The sequence below is a fragment of the Lissotriton helveticus genome, chromosome 3_1 (genome assembly GCF_964261635.1).
Source record: "Lissotriton helveticus chromosome 3_1, aLisHel1.1, whole genome shotgun sequence".
NCBI classification, from domain to species: Eukaryota; Metazoa; Chordata; class Amphibia; order Caudata; family Salamandridae; genus Lissotriton; species Lissotriton helveticus.
This window is the reverse complement of record NC_136061.1, coordinates 1,300,458,702-1,300,479,936: the sequence shown is the minus strand read 5'-3', so window position 1 is coordinate 1,300,479,936 and position 21,235 is coordinate 1,300,458,702. Positions and strand designations below refer to the sequence as shown.

General features: G+C 44.0%; 1 protein-coding gene across 1 annotated transcript in view; it reads right to left on the bottom strand.

Moving 5' to 3' along the window:
• The window catches only part of LOC144824950 (otoancorin-like), a 559,576-nt gene that overhangs the window by 166,646 nt on the left and 371,695 nt on the right, over nucleotides 1–21,235 (bottom strand). The window contains exons 15-17 of the mRNA XM_078683892.1: nucleotides 20,190–20,386; nucleotides 8,568–8,661; nucleotides 4,971–5,148 (exon numbers count right to left, since the gene is read on the bottom strand). Of these exons, the coding sequence (XP_078540018.1) occupies nucleotides 4,971–5,148; nucleotides 8,568–8,661; nucleotides 20,190–20,386 (469 nt within the window). The remainder of the gene's footprint in view (nucleotides 1–4,970; nucleotides 5,149–8,567; nucleotides 8,662–20,189; nucleotides 20,387–21,235) is intronic.

Here is a 21,235-nt window from a genome sequence, read left to right as displayed (position 1 = left end):
AATTACCGCGGAATTGGACCTGAAAGTACTGATTTTCCCCGGAAATTCCTCATTTTTGTGTGGACCTCCAGAGTCTGCCTTGTCATGAGCCAGATTTGTGCCAGCCCCGGAGTTACAGGTATCCCTGTTATCGGTAACCCCAGGGGTGGGGAAGATCTCCCTTGTTTACCGGGCAGCTCATAATAAGTCTGTAGTGTGAGGGTCTTGGCTGGACTATGTGATTTGTTGCTTCCACAGTGGTTTTGTCCATGATTCTCTGTTGAACATCCCCATGATGCTTCAGTTCCATGACATATAATTGCAGTTTTAATACCCAGCCTATGTACTACTAGGTTGCTTAGTAAAATTCTGATTCAGAGTGAGTTGTAATCTGACCTACCTCATTAATATTAATAAGGTAGGTCGCAAAGGGCGATTCACTCCGATTGGTGGCCATCATACGCATGGTGGCCTTCTAGCTCAAGGGGACCACCATGTCTGTGACGACCTTTTAATATATAAGAATGATAAAGGTAAGGTTTTTTTGTTTTAAAGGCAGACTGTTTTTCTCAAAGGAAACAAGGCTGCCTTAAAAAATTCTTAAAAGTTTACTTTCTTTAAGATTGTTTGAGTAGGCAGTGGACCAACCACAAGTTTGAAAGAAAGTACACATTGATGGACTTCCCGTTGACTTGTATACATAGGTCGACTGCTTGTAAGACGTCACACACAAAGATCAGGGTTTGGCAGGGCCGGACTGGCTACCGGGCAGTTTGGAATGCTGCTGAGCTGGGGGCTGATTTCGTTCATGGAGACCTGCGTGTGCTAAACGAAATTCGTTTTGCTTTAATTATTTCGAAGCACACGCAGGTCTCCATGAACGAAATCAGCCCCCACTGCAGTGAAATCAGCCCCCAGCTCGGCAGCATTCCAAACTGTCCAGTAGTCAGTCCGGCACTGGGGTTGGGGTCACGACACTGAGGTCCTTATTATGAGAGGCCTTGTAATTCTGATACAACCCTAATGAAATTATGATGTCTGCTGAAACACCGCAGATCTGGAATGGAAGGGGACAACTGCCAACTCTCAAACACATTTGTTTTTTACATTCACACAGCAGAAGGGGCTAAGGGAACCCCTTCCATTTTGCAAATAGCAAACTACTTTAACTCAGGACTAGGTAACGTTTCTATATTTTATGATTACATTTTGATCGCAAACCATTGATACATGTCATAGCGATCTGGTCTTTGGAAGGGACGCCTACTACTCGCACCTTCCAAATACCGAATAGGCATGGGGTTGATATAATTTTTTAAGAGTTAGTAAAAGTTTACTGACACTTCAAATCTGATTAGTAGATTGCAAATAGCATTTTTGCGGTCGCAAACTCCGAATCAGTGTTTTTATTTTGACCATAAATTCTCTGCGCCATTCACAATATATATTGTAACAAAAGCTGAGGATGCATGAAGAAGCGTCAATTTCTGTACACACACACAAAAGTTTAATGCAGACTATCATCATTCAGGAAATAACAATGAAATATAAAATGAGGAGCAAGAAGAGAAGGTTAATGAACGAAGTACAGTGTTACAAACCACGTAAGTAATGCAGTGACAGGAAAATGCATGGGAAGTCCAGGAAGTCATTTAAACACAGCAGTTACATGATGGCATGTCATACTGTGAAAAAATAATTGTCCCAAAAAAATGTGCCAAGAAAGAGTAAGCAATCGCAGCCGACAGAACACTTACTTTATCTGTTTATGTTGATATATTTATATAGTGCAGCCAAACAGTGCTTAATTTGAACCGGCATTTTCCGGTGCTCTGCATGGCCTTTGACTATCAACACCAGACCTTATGATAGCCGTCCACATGGTGGCGCTGTCTGTCCAATCTTGAAATGAGCACAGCTTTCGGTGACCATAGCCTGAATGGTTACATTTGTAGATGTGTGAGGGTTAGAACTTGTGTTGGTACTTGGTATTGGCAACGCTGGCGAGGCCGACGGGTGGTGCAAGCTGCAATAGCCTCGTGAAAAGCACATTGGCACTTGTTATTTTACAAACTAAGCACTGCCCAAGACTCTAACGGGTGTTCGAGTCCTGAACTTTACTGCTCTGAGATATAGACAAACTGCAAACACGTTTTTACGTCTGAAAATGCAAGTCTGACACCAGATTCAGAATTAATGTGGAAGGTTGGTTGTCTGTGAAGCTAACATACTCTATTTAGCACACTAAGGGCCCGATGTAGGTCACCAAATACCGGTTGGTAACGGCCGAATTCGACCGTTACCGACCGGTATTTGGTGATTGAGATGTAGGAGGCAATATTTTGCACAATCAGTAAATTTACCGAATCGGTAAATTTACCGATTCTGTAAAATACCGAATCGGTAATTTTACCGATTCGGTAAAATCAAGATGTAGGTAGCACTGTTTACAGTGCTACAGGCATACAGAATTCGGTATTTTACCACCCAATCCTATTGGGTGATAAAATACCAAATACAGGTGTACATGCACATCTGTGCATGTACACCTGTGCCATGTGGCACACAGGCATGTATGTGTGCCACATGGCACACAAGCCTGTAATTGGGGTGCTAGAGGGTGTCAAAGTGACACCCCCTGCACCCTTGCAAGAATAGGTAATTACCGAATCGGTAAATACCGATTCGGTATTCCACATTGATTCCTAAGGTCTTCAAGGCCCATAGGAATCAATGGGGGATACCGATTCGGTATTTACAGAATCGGTAAATACCGAATCTTACAGATTCGGTATTTACCGAATCAGAATTACCTACATTTCCCCCCTCTAATTTACCACTTCTTAAATGCCGAATCGGTATGATTCGGTATTTTAGAAGTGGTAAATTAGATTTACCTACATCGGGCCCTTAGTTCCGAATTAGCACAACATATGCTTTACACTATAGTGTTGCTACAGATTTCACAAGAGAAGATAGTAAAGTGTTTTTAAAAATATGGTTTTGTTTCTTATTCAGAAATTGCGAGTGGGGAAAGATATGAATAGTTAATGGAGCTTTTAAGTGAGAGGCAATGTGAAACACTGGTATGAAAGTCATCAATGTTGGAGGGAGGGTGTAGTGGAGACATGTAGCTCATTCATCCCGGCACTGAGGCTGCTAGACGCAGTGCTTAATTTGTAAAAAAAAGAAGTGCAGGTGCTGAAAATTTTGCCAAGAAGGCCACCGCTCACGTCTTCCTCCGGTGTGCCCCACTTCCAACACTCTCATTGCCTCAGTCTCTATCTTCTAACCTTGATCTGTTGTCTGTCCCCAACGTCTTTGCTCTAAGAGTCTATCCTCTGCCCTCTCTAATTGTTGTCTATCATCTTTGTCACACCCTGTATTTCTGATTTGCCCTATATTCATTTTAGCCCTGACCTTTTTTCTCTTCACTTGTATCCATGCTCTGCTCTCTCTCCCCTTGATCTTGGCTCTTTACTATCACTCTATAGCAGTGATTAGCTGTGTCTCCATTTTATCATTTGTCTGCTTTTTTCCTCTGTCCTGTCCTCCACATCCTTTCATTCTATCTTCTCTCTTCTTAATGCTGTCTTCTTTACATCATGGCTGCCTTCTCTTTGTATCTGATTTGCTCTCCTCCCTTTCTTCTACTTTGCTCCGTTTTATCTTCTCCTCTTTACTCTTGCTGTCTCTCAGCTCTAACACTGCTGCTGCCTGTGACCCCTGTCTTCAGCCTGTACATGTCCCTGCTATTTTGAACTCTGCGTTTTCCTGTTGTCATTTCTAAAAAAGCGGAAGATGACGTGTTTTACGTTCTTACCTAAACCGAGTGCAAAAACAAAATGCACACCAAATGAAAATGCTTTTTTGCATATATTATTCAGTGTGGTATGACTGGGTTTATTGCGGAACAGGTGGCTGCTTGAGCACAGCAGGTCATTTTACTGCTTGCTGCCTGTAATTAGTAGGTCCAGGAATGGTGACGGCATTGGAATCCACTACTCAGCTTGCTGTGACCCTGCCTGCTACATCACAGGCATTGTCCCCAGTAGTAATGCTGCCAATGCCGGTAAGTATGGCTGCGGTGCCTACTGGACTCACTCACGATCAGCAATTACCATGCTGGGGTGCAGCGCACAGATTTTACAGGTGATGCCATGGCGCACAAAAGTTGTGTTGGGCCAAAGCCGCATCGAGCACATTGAGGATAGAAGCAATGCAGGGCTGCCGGATATACTACTCTGGCTACGCATTAAGTAGAAAGTTCAAACGTACTTTCATTTATTCTTCCTCAAGAGCCGCTCACTCCCAAGTTCCAAATGCGCTCTTGCATCTTCCTTGCCTCAACTCCGTCATGAGCCAGCCCCCAGCTACAATTATCCAATGGAAGGTTTAAGCTCAGGCAGTGGCAGGGGCAGCAGACTCGGGGAATAGAATGCAAGCCATAGTTTGTTGAATACTTCTTGGATTTGTGATCAGCGTGATGACATCATCACTAACGTGGTGATACCCAATCATGCCTGCCTGGACAGGCGTATCCCGGCCTGCCTATGAACATTTACCAGCCAGTCATGATGCAATGTATGTCATTCTTTTTATTTTGAATTGAACAATTAATAGTGAGACCACCACCTGCAGGTTCAGAAATTGTAGCCCCGGCCCTGTGAAAGAAGTGCAGGTGCTGAGCACCTGAAAGCACCTGCTCAAATTAAGCACTGACGTCGTAGGGGGCTGGGAATTAAATAAAGGCAGACAGAGTGGCGGAGCGAATGAGCAGGCATTAAAGCTATGACCTTAGTTCTTAGATTACGAGGCTAGGAAGAGAGAGTGATTAATTAAGCCACGACGTTTAAATTGTGATAAGAATTTAAATCAAATTAATGAATGAGTTGTGCAGAAATTTTAAGAAAAGAGAATTGAGACAGCTGGGAGCCGATGGACTGACAATATCCACCTTTGGTTCTTCCAGACCCTCCGTTTTTACCTACCAAGAGCCCTCCTTCTCCGGCTGGTGCTGCTGCTTGCGGCCGGGCTGCTGTAAATGCTGGCCAGCTTCTCGGAGAGAGGATGAATGTCCGGAGTGCTGTCGTAGTCGGGAACAGTAAATGCTTCCTTCGGGCGTACTTCGGAGACGAGGATAGCCAACAGGGCCGACTTCACTTCTTCCTGGAGAAGAAAAAAAACATGATTAACTAATGTTCCAAAACAAAAGTCTCATGTATGGAGGTAGTCAGGGCCGGACTGGCTACCGGGCAGTTGTGTGTGCTGCCGAGCTGGGGGCTAATTTCTCTGTGGTGGGGGCTTATTTCGTTGATGGGGACCGGCGTGCGCATTGAAATAAAAAAAGCAAAACGAATTTCGTTTTTCACACGTAGGTCCCTATCAACGAAATCAGCCCCCAGCTCGGCAGCACACACAACTGCCCGGTAGCCAGTCCGGCCCTGGAGGTAGTGTCGACTGGAATTACCTCATTTAAAGCTAACAAGTGACAAAAGGCCTCCTTCCTAATATCAGTTGTCTTGCTTTGGGGGGGTGCATTTCACTAATCAAAGGTATATTTGATGCAAATGTGCTTTGAAATCTTAACACCTGTTCAATGCATATTTAAATGAGCCTATTGGGAGCAGCTATTTCCCGGAAGTGTGCCATATTTCTCTTTTTTTTTTTATAGTATTTCATATTCATTTCTCATCATTTCATATTTCGGGGGAATGTATGACTGAACAACTAAACAGTAGTTGACCACAGTGCGTGTAAAAAAAAAACGTTTATGTCTCCCTCAATCCAATCTAGCAAACACTCATATTATAAACACGCAACAGTCATATCCATGCCTTTTGCTTGCTCATTTAATGTGGGACCGTTTTTAGAATGTACCTCTGGGAGACTGACCAATAAGCAACGAGGTGGAGCTTTGGCACAATCAGAGGTTACATTCAGAAAAAAACATATTTACACTGTAAAGAGCACCGCACGACTGGATACTTTATGACTTTATGGTAATGTATTACTTCATTACATGAGCAATAATTCAGAGACATTGGCAGCATCAAAAGTCACCACACTCGGCCCCTACATTAGGAGTCTCCACATATATGGACAATTACATTATTAGAGTCATTACATTGCAGGTACGTTTTTAATAGTGCTTAATATAAATTGATTATGTATATGTATTTTATATAGGCAATGCATAATGGATACCTGTTTATTATGGTCTAATATTACTATTCAATGTTCTGGTGACATCATAAACGACAAGGCCGAAAGCCAAGTGATTTGTAAATGTAACCAGAACCCCAAGATGACGATACTGGATTATATTAGACAGGTATCCGACATGTATTTTGTTTTTCCCATGTTTATTTTGGTGCAGTTAACTAAGGCTGGGAAGGGGCGTCATGACCCCCTTGAGGCTTCACCTGTCATAAGTCATGACCTCTCCCCACACGCAACAATGGAAATAAATAGCATAATATACTCTGCTCAGCTGCATATATATTTACTGACGAAACAAAGGTTACATTGAAGTTATGGTTAACTTTGCTTATAATACCTAAACGTACGTTTTACAAAAACCCTCAGAAATCCTCTTTAAAAAACCAGGGGAAGATATGGTTACGAATTAAAACTGAAAAACAACTCAAATTCCCAAGTTATAGTTGAACCCCCAAACATACCTTGCACAACAGAAATGAAAACCATAACTTGCACACCATATTCACTGCTTATGACCTTACCCTTGATGTGACAGATTAATTGCATTTAGCACTATTAGGCATGACTAGGATTGTATTATTATTTATTGGTTTGAGTATTTGTTGTTATTTGATTACACCGGTGTTATTTATTGGTGTAAATAATGATGTCATAAGCATTGCATTTAAAGTGCAAGTTTTGGTTTGCGGTCATAACCATAACTTTCACCTTTCAGTGTGTTTTTGTTGATTTTAAATTGTAGCCATTACAGCATTTTAACTGTGTTTTTTGGGTTGAATTTCTAAGGTCTTTTTTAAACATATGTTGGGTGTTATATTCAAATCTAACCATAAACTCACTTTAACCTTGTTTTTTACAGTGGGGTTCTGGGATTATTTGAATGTATGACATCTACCTTCTATGAAAACATACCCTACCTTTCCAGTCACGGACTTTGGTTATGGGCAGCTGGAGCTGGCCACAAGGCCTGGCCTATAACCAGCATCTGCTCCAAACCTAGCACAAGCAGCCATCTCCTTCTGTACAAGTCCCTCAACTATGCACTGTACGGGGTTGGTTACATGATCTGAACCCATCGTATGATGCCCACAGCTTTGGTTGGGCCCAGCAGCGGTTGACTGATAGTAAGCTAAATGTTTGCAGACCCAAAATGGGTCCCAACATAGGAAAAGTCCTTGTAGGAAGTTCATGGATCCCGGGCAGGGTACACAGATTTTGGAGCTGAGTCTGGGCCATTAATTCTATCTCAGGGTCCATGGACTCAGCACAAAATGTGCTTTTTTATTTAAGGGGGTGGGGATCCCTTTGGGGCCCACCTGCATGAACCAGGAAATCAGCTGATGCTTCTCTGCCCCATGATAGCTCCTTTCATTTGCTTGTTGTTTTAGTCAAGGAGCAGAATTTGGGCCCTATGTCTTGTTATGTTGATTGCAACAAATTGTTCTGCAGCCAGCCAATCAAAAAACGTGCCAATTAAGATTGAGTGAAAAGCTGACTCGTCCAATAAGTTTTGTTTCGTTTTTATATCTAATTTAGTTTTCTAGATTGTCTTCGAGTTTGGATCCGTGTTCTGTAGAGGAGCAAAGATTCTTATGGGAGATAAAATGGTAGAAATTACTTTTGGACGGCCAATTTTGGTTACGTCGTGTGCACTACTTCCGCATATAAGAAATATTTGGTTAACTGCTGGATTTCATCTTTATGACATGTCTCCCATATATTTATTTGCAAATGCCAATGCAAATGTTCTTTTCTTCCCCTCTGTCTTATGAGCCGGAACACATGATCCTTTAGCAGATTGCGGCTGTCCGGAACACAAAGTGTGTAGCTCACATTCTTCCAAAAACATTACATTATCCATAGGAGTGGGCATTTCTTTAACCATACCTGACGTTATTCTCTTCACTAGGAGATCATAGCACTTTATTGTTTAGGAAACCCTGGTGGAAAGAGTAGCTTTCCTAATGCACTTGTGTAAACACCCTGCAGACTGTGTTAACAATGTACTATCTGTTATTCACTGGTAAAATATTAGGAGTATGAAAAATATGTCTTTGCAGGTGAAGAACACAACTCTACACTGTCAAAAATAATTGTATAAATATTTTATCTTCTATAGCTCACTTTAGCGTTCGCGAGAGCAAAGGGAGTAAGGGTGTGTACTTGGTGCATGTGGTCAAAATCATTATTGAGACATATTTCCCGAATGCTATCTTTAGAAGTACTTTGATTTACTAACCTACTTTTCATTCCATAATGGATTGAAATATCCCTTGAAAAACTGAGAACTCCACCGAACACTATTGTGTCATGTGATCCCACAAGTTGCATTGTGAGGCGATCAATGCACTAGGCACAGGCCTTACCGTGTTTGGAATGGGGGCCAAATCTTCTTTCTTGAGCACACTTGCCAAAATGCCCAGCTTCTCCAGGGTCTCCTTAGTCCAAGCTGAAGTAGCGCTGTGAAAATAATATTGTGTACTTTGAAATTTGTTTCACACACTTTGCTATTTCATGCATCTACGCTCAAATAACAACTACTCTAGCATGATTCAGTCCCGCTCCATGCACCCCCGCTCTCTTACAAATTGGTTGCAGCTTCATTAACATTTGACTAACTTAGATATCAAACTTCCATTTCATTTGTATGCATAATTCCTATGGTTGCATGCAAGCATCTCCAAGGAATAATGAAACCATGTAAATTTAGCTTTAAAAACCTTCCAGGGCTCAGCGTAGAGTCAAGAATCAACTTCGAAACACTCTGCAGTATCTAAAAGGTGGGCAAATGCAGAATCTTACACTGTGCTGCATATTGCCTAGACTGACCACCTCGAGTCAGATCACTCAATGAGCCTTCAAGCATCCAAAACAAGGAGGTAGAACTCCAGGAGTGCAGAACCATAACTTTGGTGCTCCCTCAATGAGAATTCAAAGTCTGAAGTTTGCAGACTGTCCTTTCATTGAGACATTGTTTCAAACTGTAGGGTAGCGCCCAAAGACTACTGGATTGGTGTCTAGGCGCATGTCCTTTGAGATTCCACCTACACGCACCCCCCACCTCCACCCCCCACACCTCCATCCAACCATTTGCTAGAGAGAACTAAAAGAATGCTCAACCACACATTCTGCTATGGCAGAAGGTGACACATACTCGTAAATGTTATTAAACAAATGAGCAAATGGTAAAATCCCAGCCAGTGCATCTTTTAATTGTAGCTGTTCTAGTATTGGAAGCAGCCGGGTCCCAGCAACACACATCAGTGTGCACCATTTGGAATAATCACAGAGCTTATGTTAAGACACGCAGACTGAGACATTTCTACCATCCCCTGCTACTTCTCTTATGAGCTTTTTATTTAGAAGGCAAAAGGACTCATCTTCCTGATGCCCTTGGACGTCTACTTGACGCCTTCGTTTAAAAAAACAAATGATAACTGATTGCTATTCTTCTTGAAATCCATCCCTCCCTGACTTGAACATGGCAGTATGCTGCTACATCACACGAGCAAACATTTAAGCCTCTTCCCACATGCTCACTGCTAAATCCCTTTCCTTATCCCTGAGTAACCACTATGCAGTTTCATATAAATTGTTGTTATTATGTGACTCGCACCCGTCCTGACTACAGGGGAACTTTATAAAACCTTAAATAATTAGATGCTTGCAATCACATATCAATCTTAATATTTAACTAGGTCTGTTAACCAGAACCCAGTCTCCCAGAAAGATCTGCCAATTAGAACTGTACTAGACCCGCGCCAGCCTCCCACCAGTGGATGAAGCAGGGACAAGGCTAAAATCAGAATATCTGCTTTATCTGTTTTAGTGTTTGCAATAGTGAGGGACTTTTATGCAAAATGGTAAAGGTTTGTTTAATTTTTGGCAAAATCATATGCAAAAAACAGAAACTTAGGATCTGCATTATAGAATATTAATCTGTGACAAGATTAAAATGTTTAAGAATAAGAATAAAATCTAACAATGCATCAGAATTTTCTGCTAAAATGTCTATGCATCAATGTGGTGAGGGGGTATTGGCCAAATTGGAATTGAGTGCACTATATTGGCTTGTGCACAGCATGTAAGTGGTGCAGTTTGTCATTAGTACGTGCACAACGTGCCATTCACTCCTCCCAGACTCCCCCCTTTCTTCCATGCCGCTGTCCCAAAGAAAGCTTAGATTCAGGTTATGTTGTCCAAGGCGTAGCTTTCTATTCACATCAAACAAGGTTATTCAAACTGAAAACAAATAAGAAAGGAGAGGTATCCTATAATTGTATATATGTTATTTTTACAAAACAAAAACACTTTAGCTGAATCAACGGGTAAAAGACAGTAAAGCAAATAGGCACGACATTAAACTTGATCTTGGACTTGACCGTGGCCTTCTCTGCCCATCCACCCCCCTCTTCTGCGCACACTGTGCCAGAAGACCCCAACGCGCCACAGTAAGCTGTTGCTCTACTTGAAATCTAGGGCACCGCATAGCGCACCAGGCCACCGGGGTACTTGAACACAGGCAGTCTCTCCAAGGTTCTAGTCAGTCCATATGTCGTGGGTTAAGGGCAGGAGAGCCCAGGGAGACCAGTAGATCAGTCCCCGCTCCACACCTGCTGGGTGTACACGCCAATCCTATAACCTCCTGAGGTCCATCCAGTTGCTGAACCTCAATTTTTGTGTTTGTCTGTTGGACGTGGCCCTTTTTGCAGGGTCATCCATGAACGTTTTGCCTTCCTCCTAGTCTTTTTTCTGCCATGGTGTTGGTGGTTTTAAGACTCTGGGCACTTTATCACTGGTGTCCAGTGTAAAGTCCATGTGCTCGATATCGTAAAACATGGTAAGCTTGGTCTACACCTGTTTGGCTAATTTAATTTACCTATCGGTTCCTTTTTAAGCGGTATCCCAGTTATCCAGGGCCAGTAAATTAAATGCTACTGGTGGGCTTGCAGCGCTGCTTGTGCCACTCACCAAAGTAGCCTTTCAAACCTGTCTCAGGCCTCTGCCATTGCAGGGCCTGCGCACACAGTTTACTGCCGCTGTTGCATGGCACATAAGGTGGGTGCCACATCTGTGACTCCCCTTTTACTACAAATCAGTCACCCCGAAGGTAGGCTCTAGCTAGCCTTATGGGTAGGGTGCACTGTAGGTAAAAGATAGGACATGTGCCTTAACTGTGTGGCATGCCCTGGTAGTGACAAACAACCATTTTGGTTTCTCACTACTCTGAGGCTGCCCTCTCATAGGGCAGCCTCAGAGTAGTGAGACATAGTAGTGAGTAGTATAGGACATTGGGGATTCCCTGATATGTGTTTCAGTGGTAATTCCTGATCTGGGATGAGTAGCATGATCTGGGATGGTCCCAATGATGAAGCATGCCACCTAAGGGCAACCCTTGGTGAGTGAGGGGACTCAAGAAGAGAATTTTCTCTTCTTAGATTTGGGGCGTTGTTACGCACATTTAGCGGAAGCCCTTCTCTTTGGTTAGGTTCTCTGATCTGTCATTTACAGGTTTGTTAATAACTATACAAAGCCTGGAGGATGAACCTAACATCTACCTCCATCTCCCCCTTTTTTGTTTATACTATTCTAGAAATGCCACTTTTAGAAGTGGGCATTTTTGTGTGCTATATGTCATTGTGACTGCCTGTTGTGTATTGCATGTCTGGCTCTGGAGTGACAGATACTGGGGTGGGGGTGCAGTGGCTGGGTGAGTCAGAGCTAGGCTGAATGGGCCTTATCTGCATTTGGAGTAGTGGCAGGAGTAGCCCCTGACCCTGAATAGGTCTGTGCCTGCCTTGTACAATGCTGGCTCCGCCCCCCTGTGGTGTGTCTGGGGCCAGAACCCACACTAACAATAAGGGTGGTGGTGCACATGAAAAGAGGTATGGAAGTACCCCAAGAACTGGTTTGGACCGGGCACAGAGCCATGTGTCAGGGGGAGAACAAATACCCTTGTATGTTGCACACACTCACTAAACTAACTTGGACTTGAAGGAGCACTCGGCTAGGAGGAACCGCCGTGGGACCCAGCTGCTGCCTGGAGGGTCTGGAGGAGCTGCTCTCTGCTGGGAGGCCCTGCAAGCTGGCCTGCCTGTGCCCAGCTCTGTCATGCGTAGCTCATGTTTGGGCTGTCACCGGGCTGAGCGCTTTAACTTCTGTTGCCCTCTCAACGGGCGCTTTTCCTCCTTCTTGAAGCTAGCGCATTTTCCCTTCAAGGAGCGCTGTGTGTTTCAACCAGTTTGTGCAGTCACATTGTGGGGGCTGAAATTTGTGCCAGGGCCCAAGATGCAGGCTCACTCGCTAGAAGTGCAAGAAGCACCAGAGAAGCCTACCCCGCCTTGTAGTGCCAGGAGGAAGTTGCGGCTTATTGCCGCTTCCACCGGAAGACAGGCAAAGTTTGCCTGATTGTGGTGGGGCCCATGAGCAAGATGCAGAGACAACCTGGAAGTCAGGCAAAGATTGAGCCTGGTTAACGGCAGGGCCACTTTCCAAGAAGGAAGGCGCCAGAGACTTCGCTCCATGTCCTGCCCCTTCTGGTTCCATTGAGGAAGGAGCGGCTGCACTACGTGATTGCAGCCGCAAAAGGAGGACCGCACTTCAGGAAGCGGAGAGGTGCTCTGTGCTAGCATCCACAAGCTTAGGGGAGCGACTGGAGGCGGGTGAGTGTCGTGCCACTCCACCTCCTGTTGGAAAGCACACACTGTGCTGCGGGCCCGTTGCCCGAGATACTGGCCAGGTTCCTCCCGCATACTGGCAGCAGCTACGCCCAAGTTACGGGCGGCTGCTGATCCAGGCACACTGTTGGGGGCTCTGGTACTTACTCCTGTGGGTATTCCAGGGTGAGCCCAGGGCGGGGCCCCTGAACCTACGATTGCTGCATTCCCTGTCTTAGGTGGGCATGTGGCCCAGAAGCCTAGGCAGGGTGGAGATAGTGGCAGCCTTTTTCTGTCCTCCATGACTTTCACCCCCATGTGGATATCTGGGGTAATAAACCTACTGTGGGTCTCTGGCTAGTTGTAGGCACTCTAACCTGATCAGAGGTGGTGTAGGGATCAGCAATGGTGCAGTTTGTGCCTAAGGCGGGACATGTTGTGCGCACACCTTACAAGTGTTTACTGGGGACACTGATTATTGTATGCATAACAAGCCATACTGTACTGTGTTGTACCTAATGCCTGAGAGTTGCCCATGAGATTTGTACTGTGACCAGTGTTCACTATGGTGCACTGTTGCTGATTCTGTTTTGCATAATAATGTGCTAAGTGCAATGTTGCCAGTAGTTCCTGGTTATTTTCACAAATTCTATGAGTGGTGAGGTGATGTCAGTGGCCCGATTGGCCCTGTAATGTATACAATCCCCTGTAAAGTGATACCTAGTGCCAGGTGGCACAGTGTATATATGTGATTATGCTCTAATGTGTTTATGAGTAATACAAAGGCTATTTATTATATAACCTTGTGTGGAGTTTCTTTTGTGGTTTGCCTTGTGTGTCACTGCTGTGTGAGTGTGTTGCACAAACGCTTTATACATTGCCTCTGGGATAAGCCTGACTGCTCGTGCCAAGCTACCAAGGGGGTGAGCAGGGGTTATCTTCAGTGTGTAACTCCCTTGCCCTGACTAGAGTGGTGGTTTCTGCCTGGCTTAGGCGATTGCCCTAGCCACAGAAATCCTATTTCTAAGATTGTGCATCCTCATTTGTTGTTAACTTGTACACAGCATTTGAGTGATGCAGCTTGCCATGGAGCGCTTGTTTCAACATTTGCCTAGCTCGCGGCTTTTGCTTCGTGCATGATGAGAGAGCTGACTGAAGTACCCTTAGTGACATTCTTGATGGTGAATCAGTTGTGGAGAGGCTAGTTTACAGAATTGATGATCTGCCCCTTCCAAGCAGTGCTGCCGCTGTGATAACTTTAGGTGTGGGCTGTGCATCACTGGAGTCAGCTTGCCTTTGCATTTTGTGCCACTTATGTTGAGCACAGAGCCCAGCCAGGGCTACACTACTTTGTGATACTGTCCCAGCACAAATTAGATCAGGGGTCTCCAGTCTTTTCAAAAGTGAGAAATACTTCTCATCTATGAAAAATGTCATGAGTCATTGTCTTGTATATGGATTCTGAGCTACTGCCTTGTATATGGATTAGATACTTGCACAAAAAAGATCAAGCTGCTTAAACACTGCCTCTGGAGTACCCAGTCGTGATGCATTAAGCACACACCATTAATGACAAAAGAGCAGTTGGGGAACGACCGTGTGTAGGAAGGTGGATACCTGACTATGGTTACCCCAGATTTTTTGCCTTGTGTTTAGCTGGTTTTTGACTTAGTTGGCCTGGGATCCTGCTAATCAGGGCCCCAGGCTATCTGCTCTCTCTATAAAATCGACTCCATGTACCTTAGGTACATAACTAATTGGATATTGGGTCACCTTATGAGCCCCTGAATAGTGTACTATAGGTACCCAGGGCATAGGAGCATCCAAGGCCTACAAGGGGCTGCAGCATATCTTTTTCCACCCCTGGCTGGCCATCCAAACTGACACAACTGGCTGATCACTCAGCGGGGGCAAGGTTGTGTAATCACCCCTTGCTTAGGTGTAGTAATCCTATACCTACTAATATATAGAGACACATATGCACCTATAAGTCACTCCTACGGCAGGCCTTAACAATCCTGGAGGCAGATTGCTTGGTTTTATGTGAGATGGTGCTCTAGCATGAGCTGAGCCTGTCTACAGCTTTCGGAACCATGTCCTTATAGCTGTTCTACGATATTTCCATAGCATATACTCTTCAGTGCATTATAATCCTCGCGGTTATTGCTAACTTTGGTTTGCCTTTATCAAAACATGTCGTGTAAGGTGTCATACGCTTTGGAATACTACCCCCTCGCCAGTTCTGGTGACGGGGGTAGCACTCCACCCTTCTAGAGGGAGAAGACATGTTACTTCCATTAATCCCGGTTAAAGTTAACCAGAGCCTCAGCATCACAAAATGGATGCTGCTGCCACAGACACAAGTCTGACCTCCTGCTGCTGGGAGTCCTTCCAGTGAGGGAGGCTGGGACAATAGGTTTCCTGTCACAGGGAGGTGCTAGCACCACCCCAGACAGGCTATAGTGTATTGGGGCAGGGAGGGCTGAATGAAAGGAGACACTGCCTGGGGCACACAAGGTGTCCCATGCATAGTCCAGTTCAAACCGGTGCTGGGGCACTCCAGCCCCAGCTCTGGCATGAAACTGGACAAAGGGAAAGGGGTGTAACCACCCCCTTCCTGGGTCCCACCCATAGGAGGGACCTAGCAGGTAATCCAGCCCCTAGATTTGGTATATAGGTAGGAGCTGTGTCCTTAGACTTTAGATATATCTTGACTGAAACTCTGATATGAAACTCTGGACCTTCGACATCCTACTCGACGTAGAAGACTGAAAAATCTCCCTTGTGGTCAAGGAGTGACCACCCTGTGCAAGCAGGCACCATCAAGCGCTCAACAGTTTGCTTTGTTGTTGCTCACGCCGGAGCTCAAATACAGAGCCTGACAAGACCCGGACTTCCAGACATCCAACAGCCTGATCCACAGCCACAGCTAAGCTGAGACCCATGGAGGTGACGAGAGACGTGGGACCGGCCATCTTGGAAAGCCAGCGAATTGCTTTCCGTGCAACTTCTGAGGCACCCTCGAAGTTGTGCATTAGGGATTGAGAAGCCCCAGCGCCGAGCACCAACTACACCGAAGATCACCTCTCCACACTCACCGAGTGCTGCGTGGGGCCCTTTTGCATTTTCCTGCTCAACGCGTCTGTCCGGTCACTTGCCCGTTGGCTAGTGGCCTCTGTGATGATGAAACCCGAAATCTACACCACTGGTCTCGTTGCTCCAGACTGGCCCTTGCTTCCCTACGAAGGAGAAGCCCCTAAGTCCTTGCTTGCCTGAGTAAGAAGCCATCTTTGTTTCCTGCATGGGTTGCATTTGCCAAGGCCTGTTGACTACAAATCAAGAACCGACACCGCCGACAGCGAGAGCTTTTGTGGGACAGTATGTATCCAGCTCCTGGTTGTCGTCAAAACCTCCTGGTCCACGTGGCTGCAGAGACAAGCTTCACAACATCACCTGATTGCTTCCCGACATCGCCTGGTTCCCTTCTGGTTCCTTCCTGGTCAGTGGCTAGTGACCCAGACTCTTTCCCCTCGGATTTCAGGTACTCTTCAGCCTCGATCCACCCTTGGATCCAACCGGACTCTTCTCTCCTGGTCGCCTGCAGCATCTTTTCTCCAAGGCTCTATAGAACTCCACGACGATTCTAAAATACCGAATTTTACTGATTCGGTATTTTAGAATCGGTAACTGGCATGTAGGTATTTATTCGGTAAGTATTACCGAATCGGTAAGATTCGGTAATTACCGAATCGGTATTTAACTGGAGGCCCATAGGAATTACCGATTTGGTAAAAGGGGGAACACATTGAAGGGTGGCAGGGTGTCACTTTGACACCCTGTTGCACCCCATAATCGTGCTTGTGTGCACATGTGGCACACATACATGCGCTAAGGGCATGTATGTCTGCCACATGGCACAGTTGAAAATGTACAGATCTGCATTTTCAAAGGCATTTGGTATTTACCACCAACTTATAGTTGGTGGTAAATACCGAATCCTTCCTTAAATCACATAAGCACTCTTAAATGTGCTTACTACATACCATTTACCTATTTGGTAAATACCGAATCGGTAAATAATGATTCGGTAAATACAGAATCTGTAAATACCGATTCGGTATACCGAATCATCACCTACATAGCAAATGGCTCAATACCGGTTGGTAAGCCTGAAATTTACCAAATTTCGGGTTTACCAACCGGTAATGAGCCACCTACATCGGGCCCTTGGTATGGTATATTTTTACAAGGTGAAGTTTATTAAACAATGTGCTCTGATACAAGAAATGTATTAATCGTTTATTTAAGGCGCCTTATCAGCGACATTGTTTTATTTAAGAAAAGAGAATGCTTCATGTTGTCCTTCAGTCAACTTTCCTGGTCTCACAGTTGCATTTCCTGAAATTGATATCTACAGGAATACAAAATCCCACTTTACTATTAAAGAGGATATTAAATTACAATTCATGCTTGACATTCATACCTTTTCCTCAATCAAATGTTAGCATTTCTTAAATGAAATAAGATAACCCAATTTTATCCAATAGGAAAGATAGGCAGTAGTAAAAAGCAAATTTCAGAGATTTTCAACACCAAGACATGTGAAACAAAAAAAACAAATGGCCTACTTTTTAAATATATTGCATTCTGTCGTATGGGCTGTGTTTGGCCTACCTTAGGGGTGACCGATGTGTTTTAATAAAGAAGGTTTATTGGCACCTTTTAAACTGTACTACAGGCTGCAATGGTAGACCTGATACATGTTTTAAAGTGCTACTTAAGTAGGAAGGACAATAAACGATGTAGGCCCACTAGCAGTATTTAACTTACAGGCACTGGGTACAAGTAGTACCATAAACTAGGGACTAATAATTAATTTAAATATGCCAATCAGGTGTAAGCCAATAACACAACATTACAGGGAGAGAGAAGACTCGCACTTTAGCACTGGTTAGCAGTGACCAGAGTCCTAATGCCAACAAAAACGAAATTCGGAAACCAGGAAGGGTGTAAGCAAAAAAGTTTGCGGGTGACCCTGAAGAAAAGGGCAAATCTGATAATGCACACTAAGCCATATTTCTGGAAACCAGAGTCTCCTTTATATAAGAAATGGAGGACACTACAGGAAAGGGCAAACACTTCATCACGTAGCCCACTAGGTGCAGCATTGCCCAAAGTCAGTAGGTCAGAACAAGCCTTAGGTGAGGTGAAACTTGTCTCCGAGATTAGTATGAAGGCAAAAACACTGCCAAAAGTACAATGGAATAGATAGCCTGAATGCAAGGACTTAAAGGATCCCCAGAAGGTAGGGACTGAAAAGAAAGATTCTTACAAGGTCAGGTAGGGATATGCTGCGTGGTTGGAGATGCTAATATTGGCCAAGTTGAGGTTTATCTTGCCTTTAGTTTAATTTCACAATTTCCCCATGACTAACTTGCTGCACTATCCATTCAGGGTGAAAGAAGAAAGGAGTATAATAAACCCAAGTCACACCTGCATGGAAAATTAATTGAGCTTGATGTCCGCACAATTACCTACACAAGCCTATTCATCTTCCATAAACATTTTCTTCAGTTCTTGTGGAAAATACGTTTGGGGTTTCAAAGTTATTCAAAGAAACCAGTACGAAAATTGGAATCATATGGCTTTACGTGTAACACATCCCTTCTGCACCTGGGTGCAGAAATCCTGAGAATGACAGTAAAATGTCCAGACTGGAGCACTGGCAGTGGGAACACATTTGGGTACCTTGACCTCTTAGTAAAATCTAGTGTGCATGTGCTGTTTGCCCTATCTGAAATAAAATGGGTCAGGAATGGGGAAAAATCACTTAAACCTTTGAGTAATTATGTTAAGCAGATATGCCACACAACCAGAGCAGATCTACAATAATGCAGACAAGTGATCAATATTTTAGAATCAACAATCCCTCAGTTTCTCCTTGTGAAGTTACAGTGGCATATTTAAAGCTCTTAAAAAGGTAGCAATTATTAGCCTTTGGATTGGAAAATGACCTAAGCCCACATAATCCAGTGGAAGGTAACGAGTCCGTGAACACTGCAGAAAGGCAACTCAGCATAAGTAAGCCAAGGGCACAGAGGAGGCATTGACTCACAAATTATATAGAAATAAGAGTTCCAACACCCAGAAGTTGAGAGTGGGAGTGATTGGCAAATAGGAAATATGCAAAAGGGGCTTAGAAAATTAGCAACACATGGTAACTGGAGGGAAGTCTGTAAACAAAATCTGTTCCTACATTAGTAGATTCATATTTAAGCAATTTATGATCAATAGAAGCAACCTTGTGCCTATAGTTGACATAAATCCTACAACATTTGAAACAATGCTTTGTTTCTTAGAAAATATCTTGTGAGGTTGAACAGCATGCAGGGGAGTGGGAGGAGCGGGGAGGGGTGCACACTCTGGCCTTCTGAAAAGGACCCGGGATTATAGCAGAGGCCAAAAGAATCTTGCAGGAGACTTTATAAAAACAAACTGATCAGGATGCTGCATCTCAGTGAGAGATTGGGCCAAGAGATAGGGATTCGAAAGTGGAAGGAAACCCTCACGGCTTGGCACAAACCAACACATTGTAAGTATCCCACTTTTAATATGTTGACGTTTAGTGGTCCATTTTCTGCCCTGAATGGAAAATCAATAAACCTTTGGTGGTTGCAAGAAAGAACGCACCTAACACCAAAGCACAAGTCCTGCGACTACTCCCCTTATTAACTCTTCCACTCTGTATAACATGAACTCAGGCAGAGGCGTGCAAAAATTCAACGCTGGCCCATCAAAGCTAACATTTGTAAATTAATTTTGCTCTCTTAATATCAACTTGCTACCGATGATTTTAATCCTAATCCTTTGCTATTCACACAGTCATTGTAATCAATTATAATATACGATGTTCTATCGAATGTATTTGTTTTTGCCCATCTGTTTGTTACAAAAAGGCCAGTGGCTGACTCAGATCCTGGTTTGGATAGCAAGCAAATGTATACACAATTTTCGGGAGAAAACATAATTTTTATTTCACTATAAAAGGGATGAGCAGTTTCTACTTAAGCCAATTTTCTAGTTTGATGGGAATTCATTAGATATGGGTAGAATTCTGACAATTCTCACTAGAGTTTCCAATGCAGTCCTTTCCAGAAGACTGAAAAGCACAATTAAATAACATCAATCTAAGTGATCAGTTTTACGCCGTAGATTTGGAGTCATAGCAATCTTCCCAATGTCACTCCTCTGCTCAAACCCCTTTACTCTCCAGTAGAAGACACAAGCGCAGATTCTGAGAGGGGGAGGGGAGAGAGGTAGAGTCTCACTTACTTGGATGTTGCCAAGATCTTCTGTCTCATCGCCTCTTTAGCTGATTCTTCAAACCTTTTGCAGGACATGAACTGAGGAAGCATCTCTTCAAAGATGTTGCTGGGAAGATCACTTATTTCTGCTTTACCAAATGTACAGACCAGACTGCCTAAGGAAGTGGCCTGGTCTGCAGTGAGCATTTTGGTATTGGTAATGTTCTAGAAGAGAAAACATGAATTAAAATGTCATTTATGTGAAACAAAAAAAAGTTGTAATAGACTTGAGAACCATTAAGAGAGAATGAAGACAAAGTAGTGAATGGACATTTGTCGGAACCTGTTTCAGAGGGCCACAGGGCACAAAGGGGATATTGGGCCCAATCAGGATCAATGAGGCCTTTTACTCCTGATGTTCCGGGAGCCAACCTACTGAGCAACTGAACCAAATACCCCTATTTCACTTAACACCCAGAATTGCGTGGTCTGAGCAATCCACGGCTCCCTTGGGGTGGCGATGGATGCTTGATAGTGAACACAGTCCCCCAACTCAAAATGCACTCAGCAGCAGCAGCAGCAATCAATCAGTGTCAAGCCAAATACTTTTATGAAAAAAGAGAAATATTTAATTTTTTTTTGCTATCCACACACATACATAATTAGAGTCCTTCCCTGAGGTCGCGGGTCTAGTATTTGTTTGACGTTCCCTGTCCCACCCAGTCCTCGTGTTGGTGATCGTGGTTATTCCCCATTCACTATTAGTAACATCCAGGGAATGCACCACTAGTAGTCCGGGTACCAATAGTCCACTATAACTCTAACTTAAAGCCAGTAGTGTTTCAGCAATATCGCGCCAAACTAGCAGCAAGATCCCCAGGGCTGAAAGTCCCGTAACCAGTCTTAACTGAACCAGCAGGTGTGAAATGGCCGGAGTTCAAGAGTGTGCCAGCAGCGGCTCCTGTATATGGGCGCTGGGGCTGCGCCCCTTTACTTTCATGGCTTCTAGAACAAAAGCTTAAGTAAACATAATTGAATTAAGGTTACCTACTGAGCATTTTTGCAATGGGTGCA